The sequence below is a fragment of the Emydura macquarii genome, unplaced genomic scaffold (genome assembly GCF_026122565.2).
Source record: "Emydura macquarii macquarii isolate MOO-44397 ecotype Brisbane River unplaced genomic scaffold, CSIRO-AGI_Emac_v2 contig_1477, whole genome shotgun sequence".
Classification (NCBI taxonomy): domain Eukaryota; kingdom Metazoa; phylum Chordata; order Testudines; family Chelidae; genus Emydura; species Emydura macquarii.
Window position 1 is genome coordinate 2,497,927 of NW_027131614.1, and position 27,869 is coordinate 2,525,795.

Genomic DNA, 27,869 nt, shown 5'->3' on the forward strand with positions numbered 1-27,869 from the left:
TAGAAAGGTACCATTTCAAAAACATCTCTGTGCCTGGGTAGTTGTATGCAATGCACTGATTATATTCCTTACTTACTGCAGAAATATTACAGATTCAAGAGACAGTCTCTAAAACTGTCACCCCAGTGTAGCCCAGAGAGATTTTGCAGATAAGCACCCATGGCAACAGACTTCTGCTCACTACAAGCCTGTGGCTTTTTGTCATGCTTTATTTACACATAACCATCCGATTCTCTCTCTCTCTTCTCTGCTTTTTTTCTCATCGTTTTTATATAAAATAAGCAAAAACTTAAACTGTATTTTATATTGGCTGTTTTCCGTACTTCTTTTGTAGACTAAGTATATCAATCCTACTCTATAAAGTTGCTGCAAACCAGTTGCTCTATACAGTAGTTGCCAATAAATACATCACAAAAGTCAGTTGTACTAATATTCAGTAAAGTAGCTACCAGAGGATTAAGAAATTTGTGATGTATTCGTTAGCTAGCCAACTATTTTCCACAGTATCTCATAATCGCTTCAGGTTTATGTAGTGCAGCAGGCTATAGATAATTTCTGCTGAATCAGGCCATTGGTGGCTTCATTTACTTGGGTGTTATTTAACTGTCACTCTTTAAAGTAGTATATAGCTTTTAAAATATCTTTCAGATGCTAAGAGAAATGTCTTATGCTTTGTGTCAACAGCTGAGTTTTCACACAAAATTAGCAGGAATCCACAAAGATCTATGTAGACTACTAAAAGTAGTCAAGGTTAGGTCAACGTTAGCCAGTACACTGCAGCTGGTCTTGACATTTTTCCTAGCCTAGACATATTTACTGTGGATTCAGCAAAACCATTATGAAGTTCTAATTAAAGCTCTCCAGATTCAACCAAAGTATTGTGTAATATTTTCCAGTTTTCCCAAACGTCTCAAAAACTGCATGACTGAGTCCTCCAAGTGATTTTATTGAGATTCATTTTACCTAAAAGCAGCTAACTTTGACTGTTGGATAAGAGCTTCCATGAGAAATATCCAGACTCTGTATAAAATATCCAGACTCTATATAAAAATAAAGTAAATAAAAATCCATTTCTGTTTATATTCCATTCAAAAGGGCCACATTATTTTTTTTCAGATAAGCAAGTGCAGTTCCCACTGATGTTAAGTGGAATTGCACACCTCTGCATGAGGGAAGAACGTAAGCCTACATTTTCAATATCATTTCTCTCGAGACAAAGGATAGTTTTTCCACATGACTTGGCACCATTTAAACCATTAACAAAGCTCATCCTCTTGCTTCTGCTAAGATATGCCACTGAAGTATGAACTGGGTAGGCACAGCTTTAGAATTTGATAAATGCAGTTTCTACACCTGTACTAAAACTTAGTTGTGAAAGTCAAATATTAACACCATTTGTTGATGTTGAACAGCCCATATGTACCCTGTGTGGCTGTTGCCAGCATAGAAGCAACAAATATACATTGATAGCATGACTCTGGTCCTGGGTTCAGTGCATCATGTTCCTAACCTTGTTCCCGAAAAAAAGTAAGATTTTCCACAGAAATAATGCATGGTTGGGGCTCCAGGCAATTGCAAGACGCATAACCATGTGAAAAGTGAGGAGGCACAGCTGGGGAAAAGCTATTCTGTACAGCATGCGTCCCTAGGAAGTTTGCATGATATGCAGTGAATCACCTTCTTTCATGCAGCATTAAGTTCTTGACCTGTGAATTTTGGGGCTTGGCTGCAAGAAAGGAGTGCATAGCCACTATGTTGTCCAACCATGTGGGGTGAAAGTGACCTGGAAATCATTTCAAATGGACCTTATGGAGGAATTGGCCATCCAGGCAGATACACCAGATCTGCTGGATTGATGCCAGGAGATCCCATTGGTACATGTGGTTAATAGTTCATGCACTGCGTCCCCTACACACAACCATTAATCCTTCTCCTTACAGCCTCAGTGTGGTCACATGCCCAGAGATTCTGTGCAACTCACCACTGCCCCATGTTGTTCTGCACAAGAGCACTATAGGGCCCATGCAAATTATAATATAACATATAATATTTACCAACTAGGGTCTGATCCTGCAAGCACGTGTAATTTTTCTCAAATGCATAGTCCTACTGACTTCAATAGGACAGCACAAGTGTTTCAAATTAAGCATGTGCATAAATGTTAGGCAACAAATAAGACAAGATTGGGGCCTTATTTGTTATTACTTATTAACTGGGATGTAACAATTATAAATATTCAGAAGAAAAGTATATAACAACATTGTACCTAATAGCATTCAACAGCCATCTTATTAAAACTAGCTAATATTTAAAAGACACTTTCCCCAGTTCAGTTTCCTAGGGCTATGCTTGAAACAAACAGACAACAAACAAACCATCAAACGCAACTAAAACCAGCCTTCAGCACGGAAGATAATTAATAAACAGGGGAAAGAGAAGAGGAATTAATACAACCAAACAATTTCTTCCATTAAAAATAGCCTGTAAACACTTACCGAGTGGTTGTCCTGCAATGATCCTGGCATTCTCTCCTGCCACCGCAGCCCTTGCATGCCTCTCACTCATATACTGTACAAATGCATAACCTTTGTGCACCGAGCAGCCAACTATTTTTCCGTACTTTGCAAAGATTGCTTCTATGTCACCTTTTTTGACAATGGCTGTGTTCAGATTACCAATGAAGACTCTGGAATTGATGGACTTGGGGTCATTCTTATTGGTGACATTGCTGGTCTGTGTTTTCCCCGTCATGGTTGGCTCACTTAGCTTTAACCCTTAAAACAAAGAAGAGAAAGAAGTATATTTCATAGGACACAGTTACCATTGACTTCAGAGAGCTTTTCAGTGATGATAACCCATTTAGGCTAAATCCAAATTAAGCAGTATTCTATTTTCTAAAAATGATTAGCAATAAAACTGGCACTGTGCGTTTTTAAATATTATCAAGAAACCAATTTTAAATCTTTCATTTTTATGGATTTAAAATATACCCATAAATCAGGTAATATAATGCTCTGATGTTCATCAGTGGAGTTCTACTGTAATCATATGGGAATTTGGGCTTGGAAATTCAGCATTGACTTGTTAAATACCTAGCTATCTAGAGCTGCAAAGAAAGAGAATGAACCATTATCTTGTGTTAATGAAATGAGCATTCAAGGCCAGGACTATAACAATGAAAGACTTCTCTGCCTTTGTTTGGGAAGTGTCAGCCAACGCACATTATCTTTTCTATCCCATTAAATACCATTGACCATTGTGAGGAGAACAGAGCAGGCTACATACAGTTTCTTACCATAATCAATATATTTATTAGAAACTAACAATTTTCTCCCATTAGAAATTGTGCAGGACAAAAAAAAAGTATGCAGAGAAAGTATAAATGGCTAATGACAAAGTATGAAAACAGACCTCCTTTGAGGAATAAAAACAGTTTGTTTTTTTCTGAAGAGGCTATAAGCCAAATTTCCCTTTGTGTAATGTGTCTGTGGAGATGTGCTAGGGAAGGATTTGGCTTCAGACTGTAGACTTATGCTTTTATTTTTACAAATCACATAGCTGATGAGGCTTTATCAATATACTGCATGATCTACTCCCATCAAAACAGCAGCTATGACTTCCTGAGTTCATGCTGCCCTACGCTTATAAATAAGGTCCACCTAGCTTTGATAATATTCATAAAGTAAGAAGCTAATAAGTACGTTATGCAAATCATATCTGCCCGAAAACACTTTCCTTGCATTTACACCTGCTATCACTTAGGTGGATGTCGAATGAGCAACATAAGCATTCCACATGGTTGCTGGGATTTCTCCAGCTACACTAAGCAATGGTCAAAAACTTCCATACACACTAAATACCAATTTTAATAAATATGAGGTAATTTATACAGTAATTAAGTATATACCATGTCTTACAACTATTTCTTATTGCTCTGATCTGCTTTAATTTGTAATCTGTATTTTAATTTAGATCATATCACAACAGCAGCTCAAACAAGGCCTAACGTGAGAAGGTACACTAGTTAAAAACTGCTTACAGTTAAAGCACTGTTCTCAAGATAAAAAAGAATACTGATCTCCATTCTGGACTCCTAAAGACTGACAGTAACTAGCACAAGTGTCATTTTTAAAAATCAATAGCTACCATACATTAAGCTAGAGCTAGAAGAAAGGAAACCATTGTTATTGGATTCAGTACAGTTCCTAGGGCACAAAAATGTCCTCATCAGAAGAATCATTACCACAACTAGCACTATTTTTGGCACTCTTAGCAAAAACCGATCAAGTCCCATGCACCAAGGAAGTCTTATAGATTAATTCATAGATTCCAAGGTCAGAAGGGACCATTATGATTATCTAGTCTGACATCTTGCATTACAGATGCTATAGAATTCCACCCTGCTGCCTGCAAAACAAAAACAAAAACAAAAAAAACATATCTTTTAGAACTGTGGTTCTCAACTAAGGATACATGTACCCCAAGGGGTATGCAAAGGTCTTCCGGGGGTACATCAGCTCATCTAGATATTTGCCTAGTTTTACAACAGGCTACATTAAAAAGCACTTGTGAAGTCACTACAAAATACAGTTTCATATAGACAATGGCTTGTTTATATTGCTCTATATACTATACACTGATTATATGATAAAAATGAGAAAGTAAACAATTATTCAGTAATAGTATGCTGTGACACCTTTGTATTTTTATGTCTGATTTTGTAAGCAAATAATATTAAAGTGATGTGAAACTTGGGGTACGCAAGACAAATCAGACTCTTGAAAGGACTACAATAGTCTGGAAAAGTTGAGCGCCACTGTTTTAGAAGAAAATCCAATCTTGATTTTAAAATGGTCAGTTATGGAGAATCCACTACCAACCTTGGTAAATTGTTCTAAAAGTTAATTACCCTTACTGGGTGATCACAGTTGAGGCATGCTAGCAAGCTTGAACGTTCAAAGTAATGGAAAACGAAGTCCTCAATTTATCGAAAGAACACACACAGTATAGGCAATCAATCAGTCAGCCAACTTTCACCAGCATTAAACTTACTTAATACAACAACATTCAAAAAACTTACTGTAAGATAAAAGCCTGTTATTTATTATAACCTCATCCATTCCAAATGGCACCTTGCCTGAAGGCACACAAAAACACCACACAACTTTCAGCCTTCAAAAGCCAATGAAATAGCCTTCACCAAAGAAGCCTCAGATTTATTATATGGCAAGATTAGCAACAGAGTAACTACCCTTCTCTCCACACTGCAGCACCCAAACAAACCCAGCAATCCAAGTGGAAATCCATGTGGAACAGTGGTTAGGCAGGATCAGCTAAGGGGTCTGTGAAAACACCATTAAATTTGCAATAACTAATTACAATGGTTTTGGTAAAGGCACTGGGAGGCAGTATGGTCTAGTGGGTAGGGTAACGGCCTGGGTTCTATGTCTGCCTCTTCTCCTAACTTACTGTATGTATTTGAGCAGTCCCTTCATTTCAATATGACTCTGGTTTCCCTCTCATTCTTTGTCTGTTTAGATTATAAGGTTTTCAGGCAGAACCTATTTCTCATTATGTTTATATAGCACCTAGCACAAAGGTACATGATCTAGGTGGAGGTCTCTAGGCACTTCCATCAAGTAAATAAATAATAAAACTGGCTGTAAAAAAAAGGATAAAATTAAAAAGAAAACAGACATTAAATTATGGCTCTAGCAGTTAAAATATATTATGCTCTAACTGCCCTCTATCGTATTGCTATTTGATATGGGACTTTGTTATCATTCATTTGTTATTTGATAAAAAATTCCTATTTCATTTTTACACCCAATTTTGCTCTGCAATAGTTTAAATAGAGTTTGAATAGGACATTGTATCTTTCTCTCCTATAACCAGAATTTGCATTGCAAAGTATACTATATTTTTTTATCAGAAAGAAAAGTGTTTGTCTGGTGGTTTCTCTCATATTCAAATAAACAGTCAGGAAAATGTGTTCCTGAAATTCAAAGAGTAAGAATAATATTAACATTCGTATAATTGAGATTGGATTGCCTTGCTGGGCTGTATATAATAAAACTGTGCATATTTTACAAAATCAAAGACACACAGGATTCTCCATTACAATGATAAAGAACTTATGGTAAGTTTTACATCCTACTAACAATATGCATTTGTGAATACTGAATTGTACTCAGCACATCTGTATTTTTATATACAGAATCGCAAACATGATATGCCTAAACTTTGACAACTGAAAAAAATAGAAAACTATTTATTTTTTGCAATTATTGAGGAACCTAAGATAGTATTTGATCTAATTTCCTTGCAGCCTTTAATAAGATATAACCCAATCATCTTGTTAATTTCTCACCATATCAGTTTTACAAGTATCTCCTGTGCATACCAGCTGTGCTTATATATATGTCTGGCATATCAAAGATATATATTTGAAAGGACTGTTTTACAATAAGCATGCAACTTTTTATGAAGTTCATTGTTTTATTTTATGTTGAAACTAATTCAGAGTTTTATCAGTAATAAAAAACCCTAAATCATGTTATACTTGATTTAAGAACTAAAATTGATCATCACCGTGCAGATTACTAATGTTTTGGAATATTGAAATCACAACCTTATTTAATTTAGTGGTTTTCAACATTGCTTCTAATAGACTACCAGAATTTTATTTTTATGTAGATATGAATGCAATCTCCTTTGCTTTATCTTCTGCTATTAAGGTTCTTAAAACTGAATGCCCAGTTCCCAGCTGTAGGTGCAATGAAACCAGGAAGTATAAACAGAAGGGCTACTACCTCTCTCCCTTTTCAGTGACTTGATGCTTCTGGAAATTGCATCCAATATGACATTCGCTTTTTTGTTGTCATACCACTTGGCAAACTCTCATAGAATTTGCTGTTTTAATTTGTTGGTCTCTTTTGACATTGCTGCTTTCCTTTCAATTAAACATCTGTATTTAGGGTTAATTGTCCTAGTATATGGTAGCATGAATAGGGCAAGGCTCAGTCTCATTCTATTTTCATATTTCTAACTTTCTAAGACCTTTTACATGATTTCAGTTTAGCATCAAATGCAAATTTGAATCCTTCAAATAATTAAAGACACTAAATAAAAACAGATCTAATGAGGATTCCTGTGTCACCCAACGTGATAACTCTCCCACAGCTCAATAGCTTGTCATTCCGCATTGCTTTCATTTATCATGTCCTACAGCTAGTTGTCAGTCTATGTGACAATGTTCATACTCAAGCCAATTTGAATGCATTCTTCAACTAACGTTTTCTAAGACATTGCATCAAATAGAAATCACAATTTGCCTGGCAAAATTTGTTTCTTATAAGAACCTGTTTTATTTTTTTTTGATTGTTCATGGCTCAGTTATCTATTCGCTCATTACAGAGTGTTTAATGAGGGCAATTTCATCCCACTGAAGTCAAAGGCAAAATTTCCAGTAGCTATAATTGGAGCAGAATTTGGTCCTTAATATTTGCTATTTTATTTTACTACGGACTGAAGTTAGATTTGAGAGTCATCATGCTCCATAGTGCCAAGCAGGAAGTTAGGAGCTTCTGCGTTCCAGTTCTAGCTCTGGCATTGACTTACTGTATGGCCTTTGCCTCAACCTCTCCATCTGTAAAGTGGGAGTAAATACTATCACCTATCTAACAAGGCTATTGTGAAAATTAACTACTTGCCTGTAAAGCAAAATGCTTTGGCTCTAGTAGGTTGATGGATAATAAATAGCCAGCGTTCCTTTTTGAGGCTAAGTGTAAGGATGCCTTGATCTTAACCACAGCCAGCTTAGAAGGTTTTTGAACTGCTTCCAATAAACCTTTAATGTACCCCCCATTTTTAAGAGGTACCGAATGAAGTGAGGTAACCCCTATTAGTCCAAGAATCAAGATAGTCATGAACTACTCCAAATGCATAGCGGCTGTCTGTGTAAATGGTAACAGCCTGGCCTTCAACCAGAAGGCAGGCCTGTGTTAATGCCATTAATTCAGCTAGTTGAGCCGAGCAGGAAGGCGGCAAGGAACCCGAGCGCAGGCATGTACCTGACAGGTCACAAACTGCCCAGCCGGAACAAGGTTGACTGGCAACATAGTATCTGGATCTGTCAACAAACAAAACAAGATCAGAAGAGGGGAGTGGCTGTTCAGACACAAGTCGGTCCTGTATAATGGTGTCCTCAGAAAGAGGGCACTGATGAGGTTCCCCTGTTGTTGGCATTAAGGTAGCAGGATTAAGCAGGTTAGAATGTGCAATTGTAATGTGTGGGCTTAGAAGTGTGCATTCCCACTTGGACCATCATGCTGAGGTGACCTTTGAGAAGTGGCCCCCGTCCAAGATTTTGTGAACTGCATGAGGCACGAAAATTGTAAGGGGGGCTTCAGAAACCAAAGGTGAGGAAACAGTAGCAGCCCAGGAGGCTGCCTCTACGGCTTGAAGACAGTGATTAAAAGCCAGTTACTGGATCAAGACGGGTGGAATAGTAGGTCACAGGGTGGTGCCTGTCGCGGTGGTTCTGAGTGAGTACAGCAATAGCATGACCATCCTGTACATTGGTCCAGAACTCGAATGGTACTGACAGGTGGGGGAACCCGAGTGCTGGAGCTGAAAGGAGGGCTGTTTTAAGGTCATGCTCTGGTGCCCAAGAGATGGGGTCCGAGGAGGCTTGGGCCCCTTTAAGAAGGTCATTGAGGGATTGTGCTAAGGTGCAAAACGATGGGATATATTGTCTACAAAAGTTAAGGAGGCCCATTAACTTATGTAATTCCTGAACTGTTGTCGGTCGCGGTGCTGCAGCAATTGCGATCCGGCGGTCTGAAGTGAGGGCTTTGGAGTCCTGGGAGACCGTGTAACCCAGATATTGAACTGTAGGTAGAGCTATCTGAGCTTTCTGAGGGTTGGCCTTTAAGCCTGCATTGGCTAAGGCCTGGAGTAGCATTTGAAGGGCATGTAAGTGGTCAGAGACAGTGGAGGAAGCAAGCAATAAATCATCAACATATTGCAAACATGTAGAATTGGCAGAAGTCCAGTCTACCGAAGAAAGGGCCTTTGCCATAATCCGGTAAAAGAGGGTGGGATAATTATGATGTCCTATGAATCCAACTGAACTGGGTGGGGCCAAAGGTAAACGCAAACCAGTGTTGTGACTCTGGATGCATGGGGAGGCTCCCAAAGCCGTTTGCAATGTTTAAACACAGTGAAGATGCAGTAAGCATGATCAAGGGCTGAAAGGGCGACTGATGGGTCAGCTACAATGGGGACAAGTTTATCTGCATATTGATTAACGGTGCAGTAGTCAATGGTAAGGCGCCATGAGCCATTAGGTTTTTTAACTGTCCAGATAGGAGAGTTGGTGGGGGAGGAACAGGGAACAAGTATGCCTCGTTGGTGTAAAGAATGAATAATGTCACCTACCGCATTTAAGGCCTCAGGCTTCAGAGGATATTGTTTGGTAGGTGGGGGAAGTTGACCGGTAACCTGGATGGGTGGGCAGAGATGAGCAGGCACCAAGCCGCAAGATAACTTGTCCTCAGCCAAGACGGAAGGAAACCTGAAACATAATTCTTGAAAAGGGTTAGAGGATTCCAGGTGGGAGTCACAGATTTAGCAGTGTCAATAGAAGAAAGAAATTTGTTGCCGCGAGTGGAATGGTATGAGTGCACATGAGTTTATCAGTAAATATAACTGTGCTCTGAGTGAGATTAAGGGTAGCTGCAAGATCTCAGAGGGCATCCATGCCCAAAATAGTTCACTCGGCATTTGTAGCTACATAGAAAGATTGGGTCCAGAAAAATAGATTGGATTCTATAAGAATGGGGTGGCTCCTGTAGGCTGTGATGTGTGTGCCTCTTACCCCTGAAATAGTAATGTATTGTTTAGTAATGGGGAGGGGGAGGTCAGTAAGGGAAACGGATGCTCCCGTGTCCACAAGAATTGTACATGGCCGGCCCCTTATCCATGCTTGCAAGTGTGGTCTCGAGAGGTTTATATCTGCCTCCATAGCACTGACAGATAAGGGGGCCGCTGAATCCTAGCAGGTCATGGAGTTCAAAAGTCTAGCCATTTCTTCCCTGCTCAGTGTGAGTAGGGATTGGCAATGGGCTGTGCTGCCAGCTGGGGTTGGTTACCCAGGCCCGTCCGGATTGGGCATCCAGTTGCCCAATGTCCAGTCCGCCCACAGATAAAACATGGCAAAGCAGGAGGTAGGTAGGAGCGGGGCCAGGACCGGATTGAAAAGGCAGAGTACTGCGGGGGTTCAATTGGCCGTGGTCCCGTCCCTGACTAGGGTTTTGGGCTTTATGCCTACAGGTTTTCTGGGTATGCCCAACACCCCCACAGTTATGACAAGTTATTTTACTTTTTGCTGTTACCACAGATATGCAGGCAGGTTTTTCTTTCTTATCTTTGGCTTGTGTAGCTTCACATTCAGAAGTCCACAGGTAGATAGATTCATAATCGGAGCCTGGATTTTCTCCCAAATTAAGGATGGTTTGCAGATGGGAGCTGAAACCTTCCTTCAACATTTTTAAGAATGCCTGAAGGGTCTTTTTGGGGTCCGAGATGCCTGCATTACTTGAATACACTTCCCATTTTTGCTCATAGTACTTGTCAGCGTGTTCATCGTTGCCTTGTACGCAGCCCACTATCAGTCCCCAGTTACCAGCTCCATTACCCAGGGCATTTTGAATGGCTTCTTTAAAATCAGTGCAAGCATGGGTCATATCAACTTCTGATTCAAACTTAACAGAGGCCCAATTGCCATATTGATGTTCCTCTAAAAGGTCGGGGCATTTAGCATCAGTCAGGATATGGAGCTCCCTAGGATGTAACATATATGTTGTAACCATCTAATTTATCTTTTTCCAAAATATCAAGTTTGCGTCTTTGTGCTTTAGATCCGGGAGATCCTTTAATAAGCCCCTCATTTCCTCAGTATTGAGAGGAGTATACTTATAAGTATGCTGAGCTGTTCTGTTATCTTCCTGTCCTGTCCATCGCATGATTACTTGGAATGGGGCCAGAGGAGCGCTGGCATCAGGTTCCGGGTTAAATGGAGAAGGAGGAAGAAGCCAATTATCCCGAGTTCCCTTTGTGTGTGCCAGCTTCCATTTTTGTATTTGTTTTGTGAGCTGTTTCCAATTAATTTCTTTCTGGTTATTTTCACTATCATTATCTGAACCAAAATCGGTGTGATCCTCCTGTTGCATGATATTAGTAATATGATGTGTGGAGGAGTTACATTCTTTCATTTTAACTTTAAAGCACTGTTCTCTGTTTGGAGTTCATTTAATTTATGGTTCAGAGCTGCCTTTTGGCTCTGCACTGATGTGAAAGCCTTTTGAAGTTCCTCTAACTTCTTTCATATTCACAGTAAAGTATCACAACTCCTTTTCCTAGCTTTCCTTTCGTCGGACGAGACCACCACAACAAACTGTCTTTTACACTTACACCGGTCCATCCACCTTTTACCATAGATTTCTGAACCTTTGCATGCTTTTCTTTTAGAAATTCAATGGTTTTTCCTCCCGTTGAGGGCATCATTGTAGCACCCTGGGGCAATTCGTAGGACATTGTCACCCAGCTTCCTAAAACCCACTTAAATGGTGTTTCGGGGGAATCAGCCAAGCACACCCTTGTACTCAGCACTACTGAAGCACCCTCTGGTGTTCAGTACTTGGCGTTACAGCCTTCGCTGGAGTGATCTCTGCAACCCGGAAACCCTGGCAGTGCAGCCTTCGCCAAAGCAATCCCTGAACCCTGAAAACGTGGCCAAAACTACAACCCCAAAACACAATCCCTGTTCAGTCCTCTTGTCTATGTACCTTATGCGTGGTTTGTTTTATAAAAAAAAAGGTGCGAAGGGGTACATCAGGGAGTCCCAGACCAAGGTGCACTCCAGAGGAGGTAACTATAAAAGGTACTCACCTCTGTCCTTGATCGTGGGAAGCACTCCAAGGATCCCAGTCACATCCTGCTCGCTGCGCCAAATTGTAAAGCACGAAGGATTCTGTCTCCAAGAATCAGGCAGCACAGACAATACTGAAGAGGTTTATTCAGGGTACCGGGAAGTCTGATAAATCAGCTTCAACTTCATGGTGTTACATTGGTCAATTGTATGCACTTTCTTATTGATTACATAGTATATTTTAAATTCTTTATCCATTCACTTACAAATGCAGACATTGTCCCATCCAGAGAGAACAACAGTGATAATGGTCATTACATACATGCAGAAACACTTTTAATCACTCTACTTACACCAAGAATGCTAGGGCTACATTCGGGGTGCGGGATAGGGTGGAGGATGAAGGGGGGGGGTCCTTACATATAACTGGCAGATGAGACAAATTCTAAAAGCAAATGTGCTGTTCTCATTAGAATTAGAATCACTAAGAGGACATCTGGCTTCCTGAGCCATTGGATGCTTCCACTAGCCATTGTCCTTAAGGATCAGGTATGCTCGTTAGCCATTTACATGAGTTTTGACTTACAACTTGTTAGCTGAAAACAACCTCAACCCTTACAGGCTGAAATGTCCTGTATCATGGATTTACTATACAATGGCAGTAATATTTTACGAGCCGAATTCAGTGTTCATGTTAATTCACTTAATGAGTCATTAAAATAGTTTATATCAGCTAAAGTCAGTCAATGATAAAGCACTATAAAATTTTATGCTCTTGCTGAAAGTAAGAATTTTAGATTTATTTGGACAAAATAAAAATATCTACCATATTTGGCTTGGGAAATCCATGCTTCTTGGTTTAAGTTCATTTAAAATAAATTATATCTATGGTACACAATACTCAGGAGAGGGTAACTGTTGTTAAATCACTAAGGATATGTCTACACAGAAGAGAAAAAACCCTAGCAGGCCCATGCCAGTCAATTCAGGCTCTCAGAGCTTGATCTGTGTGGCTGTTTCATGGCTGTGTAGACTTCCAGTCTTAGGCACGGTCTACACTGTCGCTGGTGATCGACAAGAGATATGTAAGGTACATAACGTAGCTTGTGTATCTCCTGTTGACATACTTACATTTTCATATCGGGGCATCTGCATGGCGCTGTGTCAATGGGAGACATCCTCTTGTCGATTCAGCCTTACTCCTTTCAGGGAGGTAGATTACTGGTGTTCTCCGGAGAGGCCATCTGAGATTGATCGCCGTGGAGCCCGAAGTGTAGACATATCCTCAGACTAGAGCCTGAGCTCTGGGACCCTCCCACCTCACAGGGTCCTAGAGTCCAGGTGCCACCCCAAGCCTGGAAGCCCACACAGCAATGGAACAGCTTTGTAGTCTGAGCCCCACAAGCCCAAGTTGGCTGGTACGGGCCAGCCGTGTGTTTTTCTTTGCTGTGTAGACATGCCTTTAGTGTCAAAACATTTTGGGCCTGATATAATGTTTATTAAAAACAGTGAAAAGCCTCCCAATGAGTTCAATGATCTTTGGATCAGGCCCTTTAAGAACAGGTTGTTTGTTTTGCTTTTACAGCTTTTTCTTTCAATTATTTTTAAGAAGAGTTTGACACATTGTGTCTGTAACATGGACAAAGCTCCCTTCCTACTGACAGTTCTGAGAATCATACCAATACAAAATATGTCAACTCTTGCCAAGCCTGAAAGAAAATGAAGGGGTATAAAAGACTTAGTAGATTGCAATTCCTTGTCTCTGCTGCTGCTGCTGTTGTTCTCAAGGAGATAAAAAGTTTATCATTTTCTGGATAAGGTGAATAAAAACATCTATTCTAATAAATCCTGGTTTTATGTAATAAAGGCTGCTTTGCCATAGTGAACAGAAAAATATTCTAGGCTACTTCTGTGAATACATTTATTTTAAAATAATGTAAATGATCCAAAAAATGAAAGAGGACAAAGAAAAAGCTTTCTTGGGGAGTCAACCCTGAAGGGCCAGAGAGTATAGCAAGCAGGAACAGTGGGCTGCGAAGGGCCAGCAGGATAGGGGAAAGTAGACTCCTGCTTGACATATTCCTGGACTCAGATATCAGCACGCTCCTCTTTCCCCAGCCACACAACACATAATAAGAAGCAAATAGAACTGGTGAGAAAGAGAGGCACTTATGCAGGGGCAGTCATCAACTGTCGATTTGAAGTAGTAAGGTCACCACACTGTTTTTTTCCAATTTGGAGTCAGAACATTCATTCTCCCCTGGTGATTGGTTGTTTGTTCCATCTCCTCCCACCCTTTTTTCCAGAGGTGCTGATAGCCCATTGGAGCCCTAAGCAGAAATATTCCCCCCAACATGTAATAATAAGCAAATAGAGGGCCACCTTGAGCTGCTTGGGACCATAAGCAATTGCTTAGTCTGCTTATGTCTAGTGATAGCTCTGTCCTTTTCTCATAGTCCCTCCAATGTCAAACTTTCACCCTTTGTCCTCCATACTCCTTTCCCAGTTCTTTCAACCTCTTTCTCTTCACCATCCGTTCCTTCCTTTCCTGGTCCATTTCTTTATTAGTTCCTCTTCTCCTACCTTCATCACACCCAACACTCCTACAATATGAAAACCAACAAACACACCAAATGACTATTGTGACACTTGCCAACCACAGCCCTGAAAACTTTCCTGGTACATTGCACCTCTTCCCCCCACCCTTTGGTGCTCTTGTTTATTTAGACTGTAAACACCTCCAAGGGAGGAATCATCTCTTCCTAGGAATGTGTACAGTACCTAGAACAATGGAACCCTGGTCCTGACTGGAGCCTTTGGGTTCTACCCAGTAAAATAAAGTTAATGAATAATAAAAACACAATACAGCTCTGTAAGTAGTACAACCCCACATAAACTCAATCAAGGCCAGAAAACCTGACCACTGGGGCTTGTTGGTCACAACATAAAACCATACAACATTTTTAATTAAATAGTCACAGAAATTACAGTGAGAAGAGATCTAACAGGTCACCTAGTTGTCCGACCCTGTGAGGTGCAACATACCTTCCCAGGATACCTGAGTGCCTTGAAAGTTGAAGGCACTTAGCAACTTGAGGGTTTAGCCCTCAGTCCATATTTGACTTTTGTGCATTTCTCACTCAATTTGAGAAAATCTTTGCCATTAAGGTTCTTAAAACTGAATGCCCAGTTCCCAGCTGTAGGTGCAGTGAAACCAGGAAGTATAAACAGAAGGGTCATTCATAGAATTTGAATTTGTTGGCCTTTTGACATTGCTGCTTTCCTTTCAATTAAACATCTGTATTTAGGGTTAATAGCATGTAGGGCAAGGCTAGTCTCATTCTATTTTCATATTTCTAACTTTCTGCAGATTTGAATCCTTCAAATAATTAAAGACACTAAATAAAAACAGATCTAATGAGGATTCCTGTGTCACCCAACGTGATAACTCTCCCACAGCTCAATAGCTTGTCATTCCGCATTGCTTTCATTTATCATGTCCTACAGCTAGTTGTCAGTCTATGTGACAATGTTCATACTCAAGCCAATTTGAATGCATTCTTCAACTAACGTTTTCTAAGACATTGCATCAAATAGAAATCACAATTTGCCTGGCAAAATTTGTTTCTTATAAGAACCTGTTTTATTTTTTTTTTAATTGTTCATGGCTCAGTTATCTATTCACTCATTACAGAGTGTTTAATGAGGGCAATTTCATCCCACTGAAGTCAAAGGCAAAATTTCCAGTAGCTATAATTGGAGCAGAATTTGGTCCTTAATATTTGCTATTTTATTTTACTAGGGACTGAAGTTAGATTTGAGAGTCATCATGGTCCATAGTGCCAAGGAGGAGGTTAGGAGCTTCTGTGTTCCAGTTCTAACTCTGGCATGGATGTAATGTACAGCCTTTGCCTCAACCTCTCCATCTGTAAAGTGGGAGTAAATACTATCACCTATCTAACAAGGCTATTGTGAAAATTAACTACTTGCCTGTAAAGCAAAATGCTTTGGCTCTAGTAGGTTGATGGATAATAAATAGCCAGCATTCCTTTTTGAGGCTAAGTGTAATGATGCAGAGACTAGAACCCAGGTTTGCCAAGCCTGATTCCCAAAGTGCCACCATAAATCCTTGCAGAGCCACAGTCAGGGAGCACTGTAAAGAATAGACACTGCAGGAAGTACCACACAAGGGACCCAACATAAGAATACCCTGCAGCCCTCTGATCGGAAAAGCACTGTATTTAATCTTAAAGGGTGCCCCAGGAAGCTGACTGTGCAACAACACTGATTTTCTTCTTCAGCTGTCTATTGCAAACAATGATGACCGTAGAGAGGAACTAGCACTTTCCCACACGCTGATGAGATGCAAGTCCAGCTCTTGAACAGAAACATTGGCCACACTGAGGGCAGGAAATGTATCTCTGTCAGTCTCGAACCATATTGTGTCGTAGCTGATGTTGATCAGTTGCTAATCGTTTCTCTTCTACCTTTTCAATGGCCTCAGATACAGCATTTCTCCACTGTACATGGTTTTGTGCCAATGATTTCCATGTGTCCACATCAACGTCCACTGTCTTGAGATGTCACTTAAGGATGTCTTTGTAGCGTAGCTTCTGATCACCCCTAGATCAATTACCTTCCTTTAGTTCACCATAAAAGAAGATTTCCGGAAGCCGGTGTTCTGGCATACAGGTGACATATCCTGATCACCTCAACTGTGAGGAAGTAACTATTGCTTCTACACTGGGCATTTCAACTCTTGCTAATACTTCAGGGTTAGGAATTCGGTCTTGCCACTTGATGTTCATGATTCATACGACTCCCAACTTCACATCATCTCCTGATCTCTGGTCTCTGATCACAGCCTGACCCTGACCCCTGCTCCCTGATTCCAGCTTAGTACTACCTCCATTTTCTGGTCTCTGATCCCAGCTTGGTTTTGACCCCAACTCTTGCTTATTGAACTGGCTGTAATGATTCCTCAGATCCCTGCTCATCAACTACTGTCCCTGACATGGACCGCAGGTCAGACCACCTGCACCGAGTCCCTTATACTTAGTGCCATATTTACTTTCCTCTTATCCACTCTTATCCTCAGATCTTCACAACTCTTCAAAAATAATTGTCATTAGCTTCTTTAATATATTAACCTGCATATGAGCCCCGCACCCCATGATTTACATATGTACAATTGTTCCAAGTATTTTGCATGGTTTGTATCTATAGCTGTATTTACAAAGTCTTCTTCATAGATTCATTGTCCTAACTTTTTATTTTATTGTTCATATTAAATACTGTACAGATATTTAAAAGTACTTCAACGTCACAGACAGTTTAGAATCAACAGTAATGTCATCCCTCTCCTTGTTTACCCTCTTTCCCTTGGTCCTATTTTCTCTCCGTATTTTGTTTTCACCTGATATATTTGGAACTGTCCTCGGTTCCCTCAATCCCGTTGGCTAAGAACTTCTTGACACAAGATATAGTCTAAAAGGTGACACAGTGCTGGGAGCCAAGCACTTCTGAGTCCTAATCCCAGTTCTACCACCTATTTACTGCATGATTTTGGAATAGTTACTAAATGCTGGATTGTTTCATTGTTTTACTCCACTGAGTTGAGGAGTAAGGCCTTCGCCACCATCTCCTCATTAAACCTATCTTGATCTTGGATCTGTGGTGTATTGGAAACAGGTTAAAAATGACAAGCTATCATTTAAATGTGAGGGATTTTCTGGTGCTGCTTGTAGTCTGGGGGGCTCTAAGGGAAACCATGTGATCTAGGTTGTCTCACCAGTCTGGAGAGAGATAGAGCTTAAAGCAAGCTGGGATGAGCTGTGCTTCTCTGCCATAGGAGCAGACTGTTTTCTCCCTCTGTGTTTTGGGGTTCTTGTGGGTTATCATTCTGAATTCTAAGAAAAATAAAGGATTGTTATGTTGTAACTTTCCAGCAACAATATTTGTTTTCCCTGAATTTATGTATACTGTGAACATACAGGGTACAGGTCTGGTGTGGACTGCAGTTCTTTACACTTTGGACACATTCTTTGTAAGCAACGGGATAGGAATAGTCACAAAGGGACAGAATCGTGGCTCCACCCCCTACTAACTGGTCAGAGTAGACAGTCATATGAGGAAGAAAGCAAGTGACACCCTTTTGAGAGCTATAACAACTTACTTCTACCCCAGAGCAAGAGGGGAGGAAAAAGAGTACCAATTGCAAACTTTAGCTCCTGCTCTATTCAGTATCTTATACCACATCTCTGTAGCATATGAGTGTTTGAGACTACAACCCAATTCAGCTGCTGCTGAAGGAATAAGTAAATTCTTCACCACAAGTTTCTTTGAATGGCATTTCCTCACCAATAATTATATACAGTAGCCATCTGCAATTGTTCACCCACAGAAACTATTGCAAATTGCACATTTCACTGGGCCTATCTTACCCATCCTTAGAGAATTTGCTGCTTGGTCACACAAGATAACCATTATCACCGACAAATGTAACACGAAGCCTGCTGGTGACAGAAAAAAAAAAAAGGCAGCAAGAAATGTAAGATGGATGATGGATCTGATAGGATTTTAAAAGAGCTAAATAGATTTCATCAAACTGAAATCCAGTTAGAGAGGAAGAATGCTCTAGTGGTAGGGTTCTAGCATGAACTTCAGAAGACCTGACTTCACATCCCTGCACCCCCACAGATTTCCAGTGTGATTTTAACAACAGATTTTTAAAGGTATTTTGGTGTTTAAAGATTTCAGATTTGAAAATCCCAGTAGACACTTATGTGCCTAACTCCCATTGATTTCAAAGCAGTTAGGTGCTTTTGAAAATTCTGCTAGGCATTTATCTGCATTATTAGGCACCTAAATACCTTTACAAATCTGGCCCTTAGTCTCTCAATTTCCCACCTGTAAAATGGAGATAATAGCACTTCCCTACCTCACAGGGATGTTGAGAGGATAAATACATTAAAGACTGTGAGAGATTCAGAATTTACAGTAATAGATATATGATATAATGACCCAAGATAACTAGATTAACTTCAAACAAGCTGTTAAAAGCAGTTTCAGGTATTACACATTCTCTAAGCCCCTTGAAATATGTATGGTTTTATAATCATTTTCCTACTTTAAAAAAAAAATGTTTCTCTCCCCTGTTGCCTTGGGAGACCCACACAAGCAAAAAGTAAAAAATGCTATATAGACATACAAGAAAATAGTGATAACTGACCATAGACAAAGTGATGTTGCCAGATGCAAAAAGCAAGCAAACTGACAAAGAAGATTTATTTTGCACAAATTTCCTTAAGTCTCCATAATCTTAGCCATTACATCTACGTAGAGCAGGTACATTTTTTTTCAATACAGGTGTGATTTTTAATTTAAGGGTATGCCTTTATGAAAACTCTATCATAAGGTTCAATGAAGCTGGAATTTCACATAGATTTTAGATTTCCCCAACTATTTGGTGCATCTCTCATGCCACAACATAATGACTGAAGTCACTTCTATAATTATATGCTTTGTAATCATTCCAGCTACTTGGCAGAAACAAAGTAGCTAGAAACTGACTTTCCTAAGGCTATTCAGTTATAGTAGAATATCCAAGTTAATAAACACAGCAGCATTACTTTTAAACATTAATAAACCTTTGGTACAGATTTTATTAAAACAGTGTTGTCAGTTTGGATTCGGGTTTTTTTGTCTGAATCCATATTTAATGCAGATAGAATATGCTGGACAAAAAGTAGAAAGAGGCAGTGTCTTACATTCTATATTTGAAAGAGATGCACATTTTTCCTGAAGAATATTAAAGATTCTGATCTTGCAGTTCTAATGAAGGCAAAACGTCTACTAAAACAGAGGAGGGAAGGGGGGAAATGTCTGTATTGGAATTAATGGATGTGGTTCAAAGTGGATACTAATTCCATTAAAAGTGAGTCTATTGCATCTAAGAGCACAGTTGTCTCTGAGGACAAAATTCCACTCATATTACACAGACAAGCAGGTCCACTGAAGTGAAAAGATCAGTTCAGCTAAGTAAGGCCAGGTCTACACTGAAGACCTCTGCCAGCAGAGCTATGTTAGTCAGGGGTGTGAAGTGAAGAGGTGTGATTCTGACCAACTAAGCTGTGCTGGGGTAAGTGTCGAGTGTACATGCAGCTATATGGGCACAATTGCACTTTTACAGTTTTGCTCGTGGGGCGTGGTTTTATTGTACCAGTACAAAGGGCAGCTTTGCCTGTATAGTTGTGTCCACACTAGGACTACTTTGTCAGTGTAGCATAACAGTTTTCCTATACCGGTAACATGCTCCTAGAATAGTCATGGCCTAAGTCTAAGCAGTATTTGGTCCTTCATTTGTAACTCCCACTAACGTTACCAGGCTGTAACATACCAGTCATTCTCTCCTCTGTGCTAAATGGGTGCCTCACCAAGACCCTCAGAACTACTTTGTCACAGTCTTTTTACCTTAGCCACCTGGTCTTCATCCCCTCCCCCTTCTCCACTGCTCTGTTTCAAACATAAAAGGGTGTCCCTTCCATGTCTCCTCTCTCTTTTGTCTGTTTAGTTAATCCTCTTCTAACAAAACGCAATCCCCTCCCCCCACACACACACTAAAAGAGCTGTGGCACTAACATGCCACATGTTTCACTGTCATCCCACTGTTCACTCTGCTGGTATGGTTTGCCTCTACACAGTGTCCATCTTGACTATTTAGACTGTAAACTCTTTGGGGCATGGACTATCTATTACTCTGTGTCTGTACATAACAGTACCATTCATGCTCTGTAGGCACTACCACACTAAGCATAATAAATAATGGCATTGATTCTTAAGCAGAGCTCCTCATTAAAGTCAATAGGGAATTCTGTTAAAAAACAGATGGCACAATTTGGTTTATTTTATTTAGTTTTGATCCTGCTCCCAATGAAGTCAATTGGGGTAAAGTCCTGGCACCACTTAACTTAATGGCAAAAGTCCCATTGACTTCACAGCTTCAGGATTTCACTCTTGGAGGTTTTCTCTCTCCCTCTCCCCATTTGCATCAGTGGGAACAGGATTGGGACCTTATTATATTATATTTTTAAAGCTTGGAAAGTAATTTGAACCTGTAATACTGCTATAGTTTGTGCTACATTCCATCCCTCCTCCCCTGAATAGCAATCTTTAAAAAAAGCATTTCCACAGCAATTCTAAAGTACAAAGTGGATTTTGATTTATTTTGAAGGGAAAAAAATACACCCAGAAATAAAGCTCTGTTGGCAAGATTTTACAAGCAGCAATAGAAAACAAAACATTAAAATCCAGCACAATTTATATGCACCCCGCAAGGTTTTTAAAACTAAACTTATTTATTAGATATTTTAAAAAGGTACTGTTGTCCTCGTAGGTTTATGCATTTAGAAGACACTTATTCATCTGATCTCCTTGTGCTGCAGCAGTTCTGACAATCTGATAGTAAAGAAAAGTCCCAAAGAATTTTATTTTGATATCAGTCACTTTATTGATTACTCTGAATCTTGTACATCACAGTGAAGGGACATAAAATGTCCAATTAGAATACAGTAGAAACTGTTAGCAAATAATTTGCAATGAATAATTTATCCCAATAATTGTTATTTTATTTTTTCTGTAACACCCATTACCATAATATTTAAGCTCTAATTTAGTGGGTGGGATATCTGAAAGGATCCACTATGGTCCTAACTCTCCTCTCACTGTCCATAATAAGACTCTCACTGATTTCAGTGGGACCACTATTAGGTAAGCCCTTTCAAAAATTCCAGTCATCATCCTTTTCTGTTTGTGAATTATACAACAGCAGACTGTGGCTTCCTCAACATTTATTATTTGAAACTATTCAGTGAGCATTTGAGAATTTTTGCCAATACAACTCAATCATTAAAAGCTGCATTTGATTTTCAATATTCACTGTTCAATAGCTTGCCTAATTGTACCTGGTGAGGTGTCAATAGAGGAGATTTTGGAACAAACTGACAAACAAAATAGTAATAAGTCACCAGGATCAGATGGTATTCACCCAAGAATTCTGAAGGAACTGAAATATGAAATTGCAGAACTACAAATGGTGGTATGTAAGCTATCACTTAAATCAGCTTGTGTATCAGATGACTGGAAGATAGCTAATGTGATGCCAATTTTTAGAAAAGGCTCCAAAGATGATCCTGACAATTACAGCTCAGTAAGCCTAAACTTCAGTATCAGGCAAATTGGTTGAAACTATCATAAAGAACAGAATTATCAAACACTGATGAGCATGATATGTTGGGGGAAGAGTCAACACTGCTTTCATAAAGGGAAATCATACCTCACCAATATATTTAAATTCTTTCAGGGGGTCAACAAACATATGAACAAGTATGATCAAGTGCATATAGTGTACTTGGACTTTAAGAAAGTCTTTAACAATTGTATGTAGCTCTGTCACCCGATCTTTTAAAAAAAAAAAAAATTAGAAATGGAAAAGGTACACAGAAGGGAGAAAAAAAAAATCAAACAAACCACCTCCAAAAAACCCCATTAAGGGTATGGAACAGCTTCTGTATGAGGAGATATTTTTAGCTTGGAAAACAGATGACCAAAAGGGGATATGATGGAAATTTATAAAATTTTGAACGGTGTGGAGAAGGTGAATAAGGAAGTATTATCTACTCCCTCACGAAACACAAGAACCAGGGATCACCCAATGAAATTAGTAGGCAGCAGTTTTAAAACAAACACAAGGAAGTACAATAGAACCTCAGAGATACAAACACCAGAGTTACGAACTGACCAGTCAAGCACACACCTCATCTGGAACCAGAAGTACACAATCAGGCAGGCACAGAGAGAAGAAAAAAAAGGCAAATACAGTATAGTACTGTGTTAACGGTAAACTACTAAAAAAATAAATTAACAGCATTTTTCTTCTGCATAGTAATGTTTCAAAGCTGTATTAAGTCAATGTTCAGTTGTAAACTTGTGAAAGAACAACCATAACATTTTGTTCAGAGTTATGAACATTTCAGAGTTACGAACAACCTCCATTCCTGAGGTGTTTGTAACTCTGAGGTTCTGCTGTACTTCTTCACACAACACAGAGTCAATCTGTGGAACTCATTGCCAGGGAATGTTGTGAAGGCCAAAACTTAACTGGATTAAAAAATAATTAAATAAATTCATGGAGGATAAGTCTATCAATGGCTGTAAGCCAGATTGGTCAGGGATACAACCCCATGTTAAACTTCTGACTGCCAGATGCTGGGAGTGGACGGCAGGGGATGGATCACTTGATAATTGTCCCATTCTGTTCATTCCCTTTGAAGTATGTGGCACTGGCCATTGTTGGAAGACAGGATATGGGGATAGATGGATCATTGATCTGAGTTGTATGTCACATGTTACTATTTGTTCCTTCACTGGATAAGTGTGCAAGTGCTTTAAAATTTGTTTTCTGTGACTATTCCTTCAGGTATCTTTGAAGTTTACTTTCCAGAAACATTTATGCTAGTAAAACTTGGTCCTCACAGACAGCAAACATAAAAGGGTGTCAGAAAAGAGACAGAGGGTCTGGCCTAGTGCCATGGTGGGAGCAGGCCAGGAACTTGAGTCAGAACTGAGATCTGGAATTAGGAGTCAAAAGTGGGTTTGGAACAAAGCATGAGTAGGGCTAGGAGCCAGCCTGGAGCAAGGGCACAACTGGAACAGGACTGGGAACAAAGCTGGAGTCAGAGCTGGGTTACACCAGGAGCAGGAGGAGGGCTGGATCAGGCTGAGGTCTGTGGAGCCTGTCACCACCTCAGGAAGGGGAGAGTTCCAAACAGACTGAGCTGCCATTTCTCCTGTGAGGCTTTGTGATGTTCCTCTCTACAATGTGGACTAGTATATCATTGTGTCACCCCAATCCCCCCACTCCTGGGGCCCATCTTGCACTTGCCTTGCTGTGTGAATCCCTGCTCCTGGGTCAGCCCACGTACAGCACCCTGCAAGCAAGCGGTCCCTGATCTAGTGAATGAGTGCTTCTGGCCAGCCACTCACAGGATTATGCAGTGGTGTGACCCCCAGCCATCATCCCCAGTCCCAGATGCAACCCTAGGAACTACCATTTTATAGAGTTCAGTGCTGCCCACTTGACTCTGCAAGCTCATTGGTTAGTCAGTTTATCAAAGAAATTGACATGCACCAGCTATGTCACTCTAAACTAAGTCTCTACATGCACCCAAACCACATGCACTGCTTTAGATAAAACAATTACAATTTTTATGTACTTAATAAATGTAAGTGATTATAAGACAGAAGAATATAAGGTCAGATTTGATCAGAAAGAAATAAAAGCAAATAGCATTTTAAACTAAGCTTCACACTTTCAGTAGCCTTACAGCCTTAAATGGTTCTCACCACAGACTGGTTGGGTGTTGGCCCCCAACCAGGCTCCCCCCATGTAGGCAGTCTGTCTTGATGTTGTCTTGTAGATGGATTGCAAAAGAGAGCTCCAGAGACCAAAATGTCTCCACCTTTAAAATATTTCCTTGTCACCCCCTAGGGTCAGGTGATCGGAATGTCCAGCATAGTTTCCTTCACTTGAGTCAAATGAGCATCACCTTATCAGATGCTTAGGCCAGCCTATTGTTTCTGGAAGAGATAGGTTTGTTTTATGCATGCCTTTGTGAAGCCTGAATTACCTTCTTTGCCTTTAGTGTTTGCCTGGATCTATTCAAGCAATGTGAGACACATATCTGGGAATATTACATAGCAGAGCTTCACAACTATACATATGACATTGCAAGAAACATGCTACCATAATAATAATGTTCAGTATGTCATGAGCATTCCAAAAACACCTTACATGACACACTTTGCATTAAACAATACACAGTTACACTATAAGGGTGAACATGTATGATACACAAATCACACCCGAAGAGTCTACATGGGGTACAGTGTGTCACAGGTTTATATACCTGCATTGAGAGTCATCCGATTATTGCCTGGCTTGTGGATTGACTCATCACTTCATATGATTCAATCAGGCTCTGGTTCAGGGATAGGGTGACCAGATAGCAAGTGTGAAAAATTGGGAGGGAATGAGAGGTAATAGGCACCTATATAAGACAAAACCCTGAATATCAGGACTGTCCTTGTAAAATCAGGACATCTGGTCACCCTATCTAGTAGTTTCAAAAACAAGGCCAAAGCTAATTCCTTTACAAGTCTGCATAAACATTCATGAAAGAAGTGCATTATTCACTCAGCCCATCTCATAAACTATGGCAGTCTGAATTGATTATTTTAATTTCATATCATATCATATCTCAACTAATTATAATACATGTGATGTTGTATGCTCTCAACTTGGCCTTGTCAACAAAAATTAATTATCTGACAGAAATAATTATTTCAAGACTTCTGAACATACTCAGCAGAGATCAATGTTGCATTTTTAACATGAAAATATCAGTTCCCCAATCACACTGTATGCAACATGCAATATTTGATTTCCACTAGTACCACTAGTTACTGCTCTAATGTGATTACATTCTTCTTAAATCTCCCCTTTGAAAAATAATCATTTTCCTTTCCATTTAAAGAATTTCATTCTTTCTAAAAATTGTATCTTCTATATTTTTTATAGAAAGAACACATTCTGCTTGCCTTCCTTATGCCAGTAATGCCACTGATATCAAGAACTCTTGTGTAACATGGGCAAGATATGACTAATTTATGTTAAGAGAAAGCATTGTTGCAATGATTTGAGTTCTAAGACTAACACAGAATAACACAGAAGCAGTAGCTTAAGAATGCCAATATCTGCACCATTAAGTGGCAGCATTTAAAATATTTTTTGCCCGGGAAATACATGAAGCATATCTGAATGTTTCTACTGAATTTGATTACATGCTGATTGCAGATGTTCTTGTAAGTTATTCAACTCTTGATTATCAGAAAGTTTACCATGTCATGCAGTAAGAAACTAGAATGCTATAGCTCTAAGAAATTGAAATGCACCCACTTATGAATTTTATAAATTAGATCTTTTAAATTATCTGGGTTTCAATTTATGGAAGAGGCTGCTTCTCAAATTATCTGCATATCTGTAGCAAAAAGATACTTTGATTGCTTTCTATTTTTATAAGCTAGTTTCAAAGTACAAAGTGCCATGTCCTTGTGAAAAATAGGACAGGGTGATCTAAGAAAGTGACCATTAGTATCCCATTTCTTCTAGTTTTAGCACTATTCAGTAGGAGCTCAGGCTGAAATTCACTCCTATTTTGAGGACTTAAAATGGTGCAAAAGCCTCCTGCTGTCCCCTTCTGTAGAGGGACAAATTTCATCCCAAGAAGACAAAGTACAAACAGCAATGGCTCAAACACAGACCACAGAAGTGTGTTAAAGACAAAATTAAATTTTCACACTGCCGTTACCCTAGTGCTCTGCAACGTTGCCACAGCAGTAGGAATGAATCCTGTCTCTGTAATACTGTTATTGAGGACTGGTGTGTCCAAGTGCTCCCTCCCACCCTTGATATTAATGGAAGAGCTACAGTGGGGCAAGCAGGGATTTTTTTTTAAACAGATATGCCTACTATAAAAGGTGTACATTTTTAATAGAGGGAGTAATTGACCATTGGAACTGTCACAATTCAGGGCAACTGCACTTGTATTCTCCATCATGGTCCCTCAAGGGTATCCACCCTAGGCTGGGGAGCCAGGAGCCGTCACCTCTCTTGGGTGGAGACCTGCATCTCTCTCCTTCCTGTCAAGGGGTTTTCAAGGCTGGACAATTTCCTGCCTACTCTAAATGACCAGTGTCTGCAAGACCATCTAAAAGGTCAGTGTCAGCACTTTGCTTTCTCTTCAGAGGTTATCAGCACTCACAAGTTACCACAGAGCTCTTTAGAAGCAAGCACCTTTGTTCTTAAGGTAAAAGCATTACAGAAAATGTAGTCAGAACAATACAAGAACCTTCACACGTTACAAGGTTTAACAAGGGTCACCACAATTCCAATCTCGAGCTCTGGGAGGTATCAGTCCTTCAAAACCCAACACTGGGTTATCCCAAGCTCATAACTGTCTAAGATTCACAAACAGAACCACCATGAACAGTTCAGTCTTTCCTTTGTACAGCTTGGGCCTTAGATTTGGCCTCATAGATAAGATGAGCCACAGACAGTGGCCCTCTCCCCATGGCGCAGCTTCAATAGGCTGGATTTTTGCATATCCAGAGGTGGGGAATTTGCATTCGTGCCTCCCTAGATATTCCCCAGGAAAACCACTTAACACTTTTTGTTCTAAAGGTCCATTCTTCTCTGGCACATCCTTCAATACAGTCCTTTCAACACACAGGTCTCACATCGGTCACATCTCTTCACTCAAGAGGTTACATGCAATCCTGATCCATAATACATAAATCATTCATTTAATACAATGTGGCCCAAAGATATTTAAACTTAATTCAGTAAGGTCTCCCAAGGATATGCAAGAGGACAGGTTAGCTGATCACAGTGGTTCCTTCTTGCCTTAGAAGCTATGAAAAGGAGTGTTTACTCCTTGACGTGTTTTCATCCCTTTTGAACACTTAGGAAATACTTTAAGCACAATACACAATTTAAAGTGCTGAGGAGTTCTTCACTGGATGCTCCTCTTAGGGAACTGTTGCCCTATCTACTTTTGGGGGAGTGCAGTGTTGTGTGTGCAAGACAGAATCATTATACAAAAAGGCTCTAGCCCAGCACTTTCTTCCTTCACTTCTTTCTGCCACATTGCAGCAGTACCTCAGAAACAGAACTGTGAAATGCTGTGACTGATACTGAAAGCAGAGTGAGACTGTAGAATCTGAAGAGTAAAAATGTCTTAGAGCTTAAAAAAAAATCTTGTTCTCCTTTTGGCTATTACCACTTCACCAATAAATCGTCATATGTGCAACATATAAGTTT

At 39.8% G+C, this 27,869-nt stretch overlaps 1 protein-coding gene across 10 annotated transcripts in view; it reads right to left on the minus strand.

Annotated features, from left to right (window-relative positions):
* The window catches only part of RALYL (RALY RNA binding protein like), a 552,061-nt gene that overhangs the window by 289,653 nt on the left and 234,539 nt on the right, over positions 1-27,869 (minus strand). For 9 of the 10 annotated variants that reach the window (XM_067553544.1, XM_067553541.1, XM_067553539.1 and 6 more), the window contains one exon: positions 2,496-2,774. In XM_067553544.1, coding sequence (XP_067409645.1) covers positions 2,496-2,751 — 256 coding nt within the window. In that variant the 5' untranslated portion in view covers positions 2,752-2,774. Of the gene's footprint in view, positions 1-2,495; positions 2,775-24,334; positions 24,391-27,869 lie in introns of those variants that run through there. The other variant, XM_067553538.1, reaches the window with a different exon arrangement.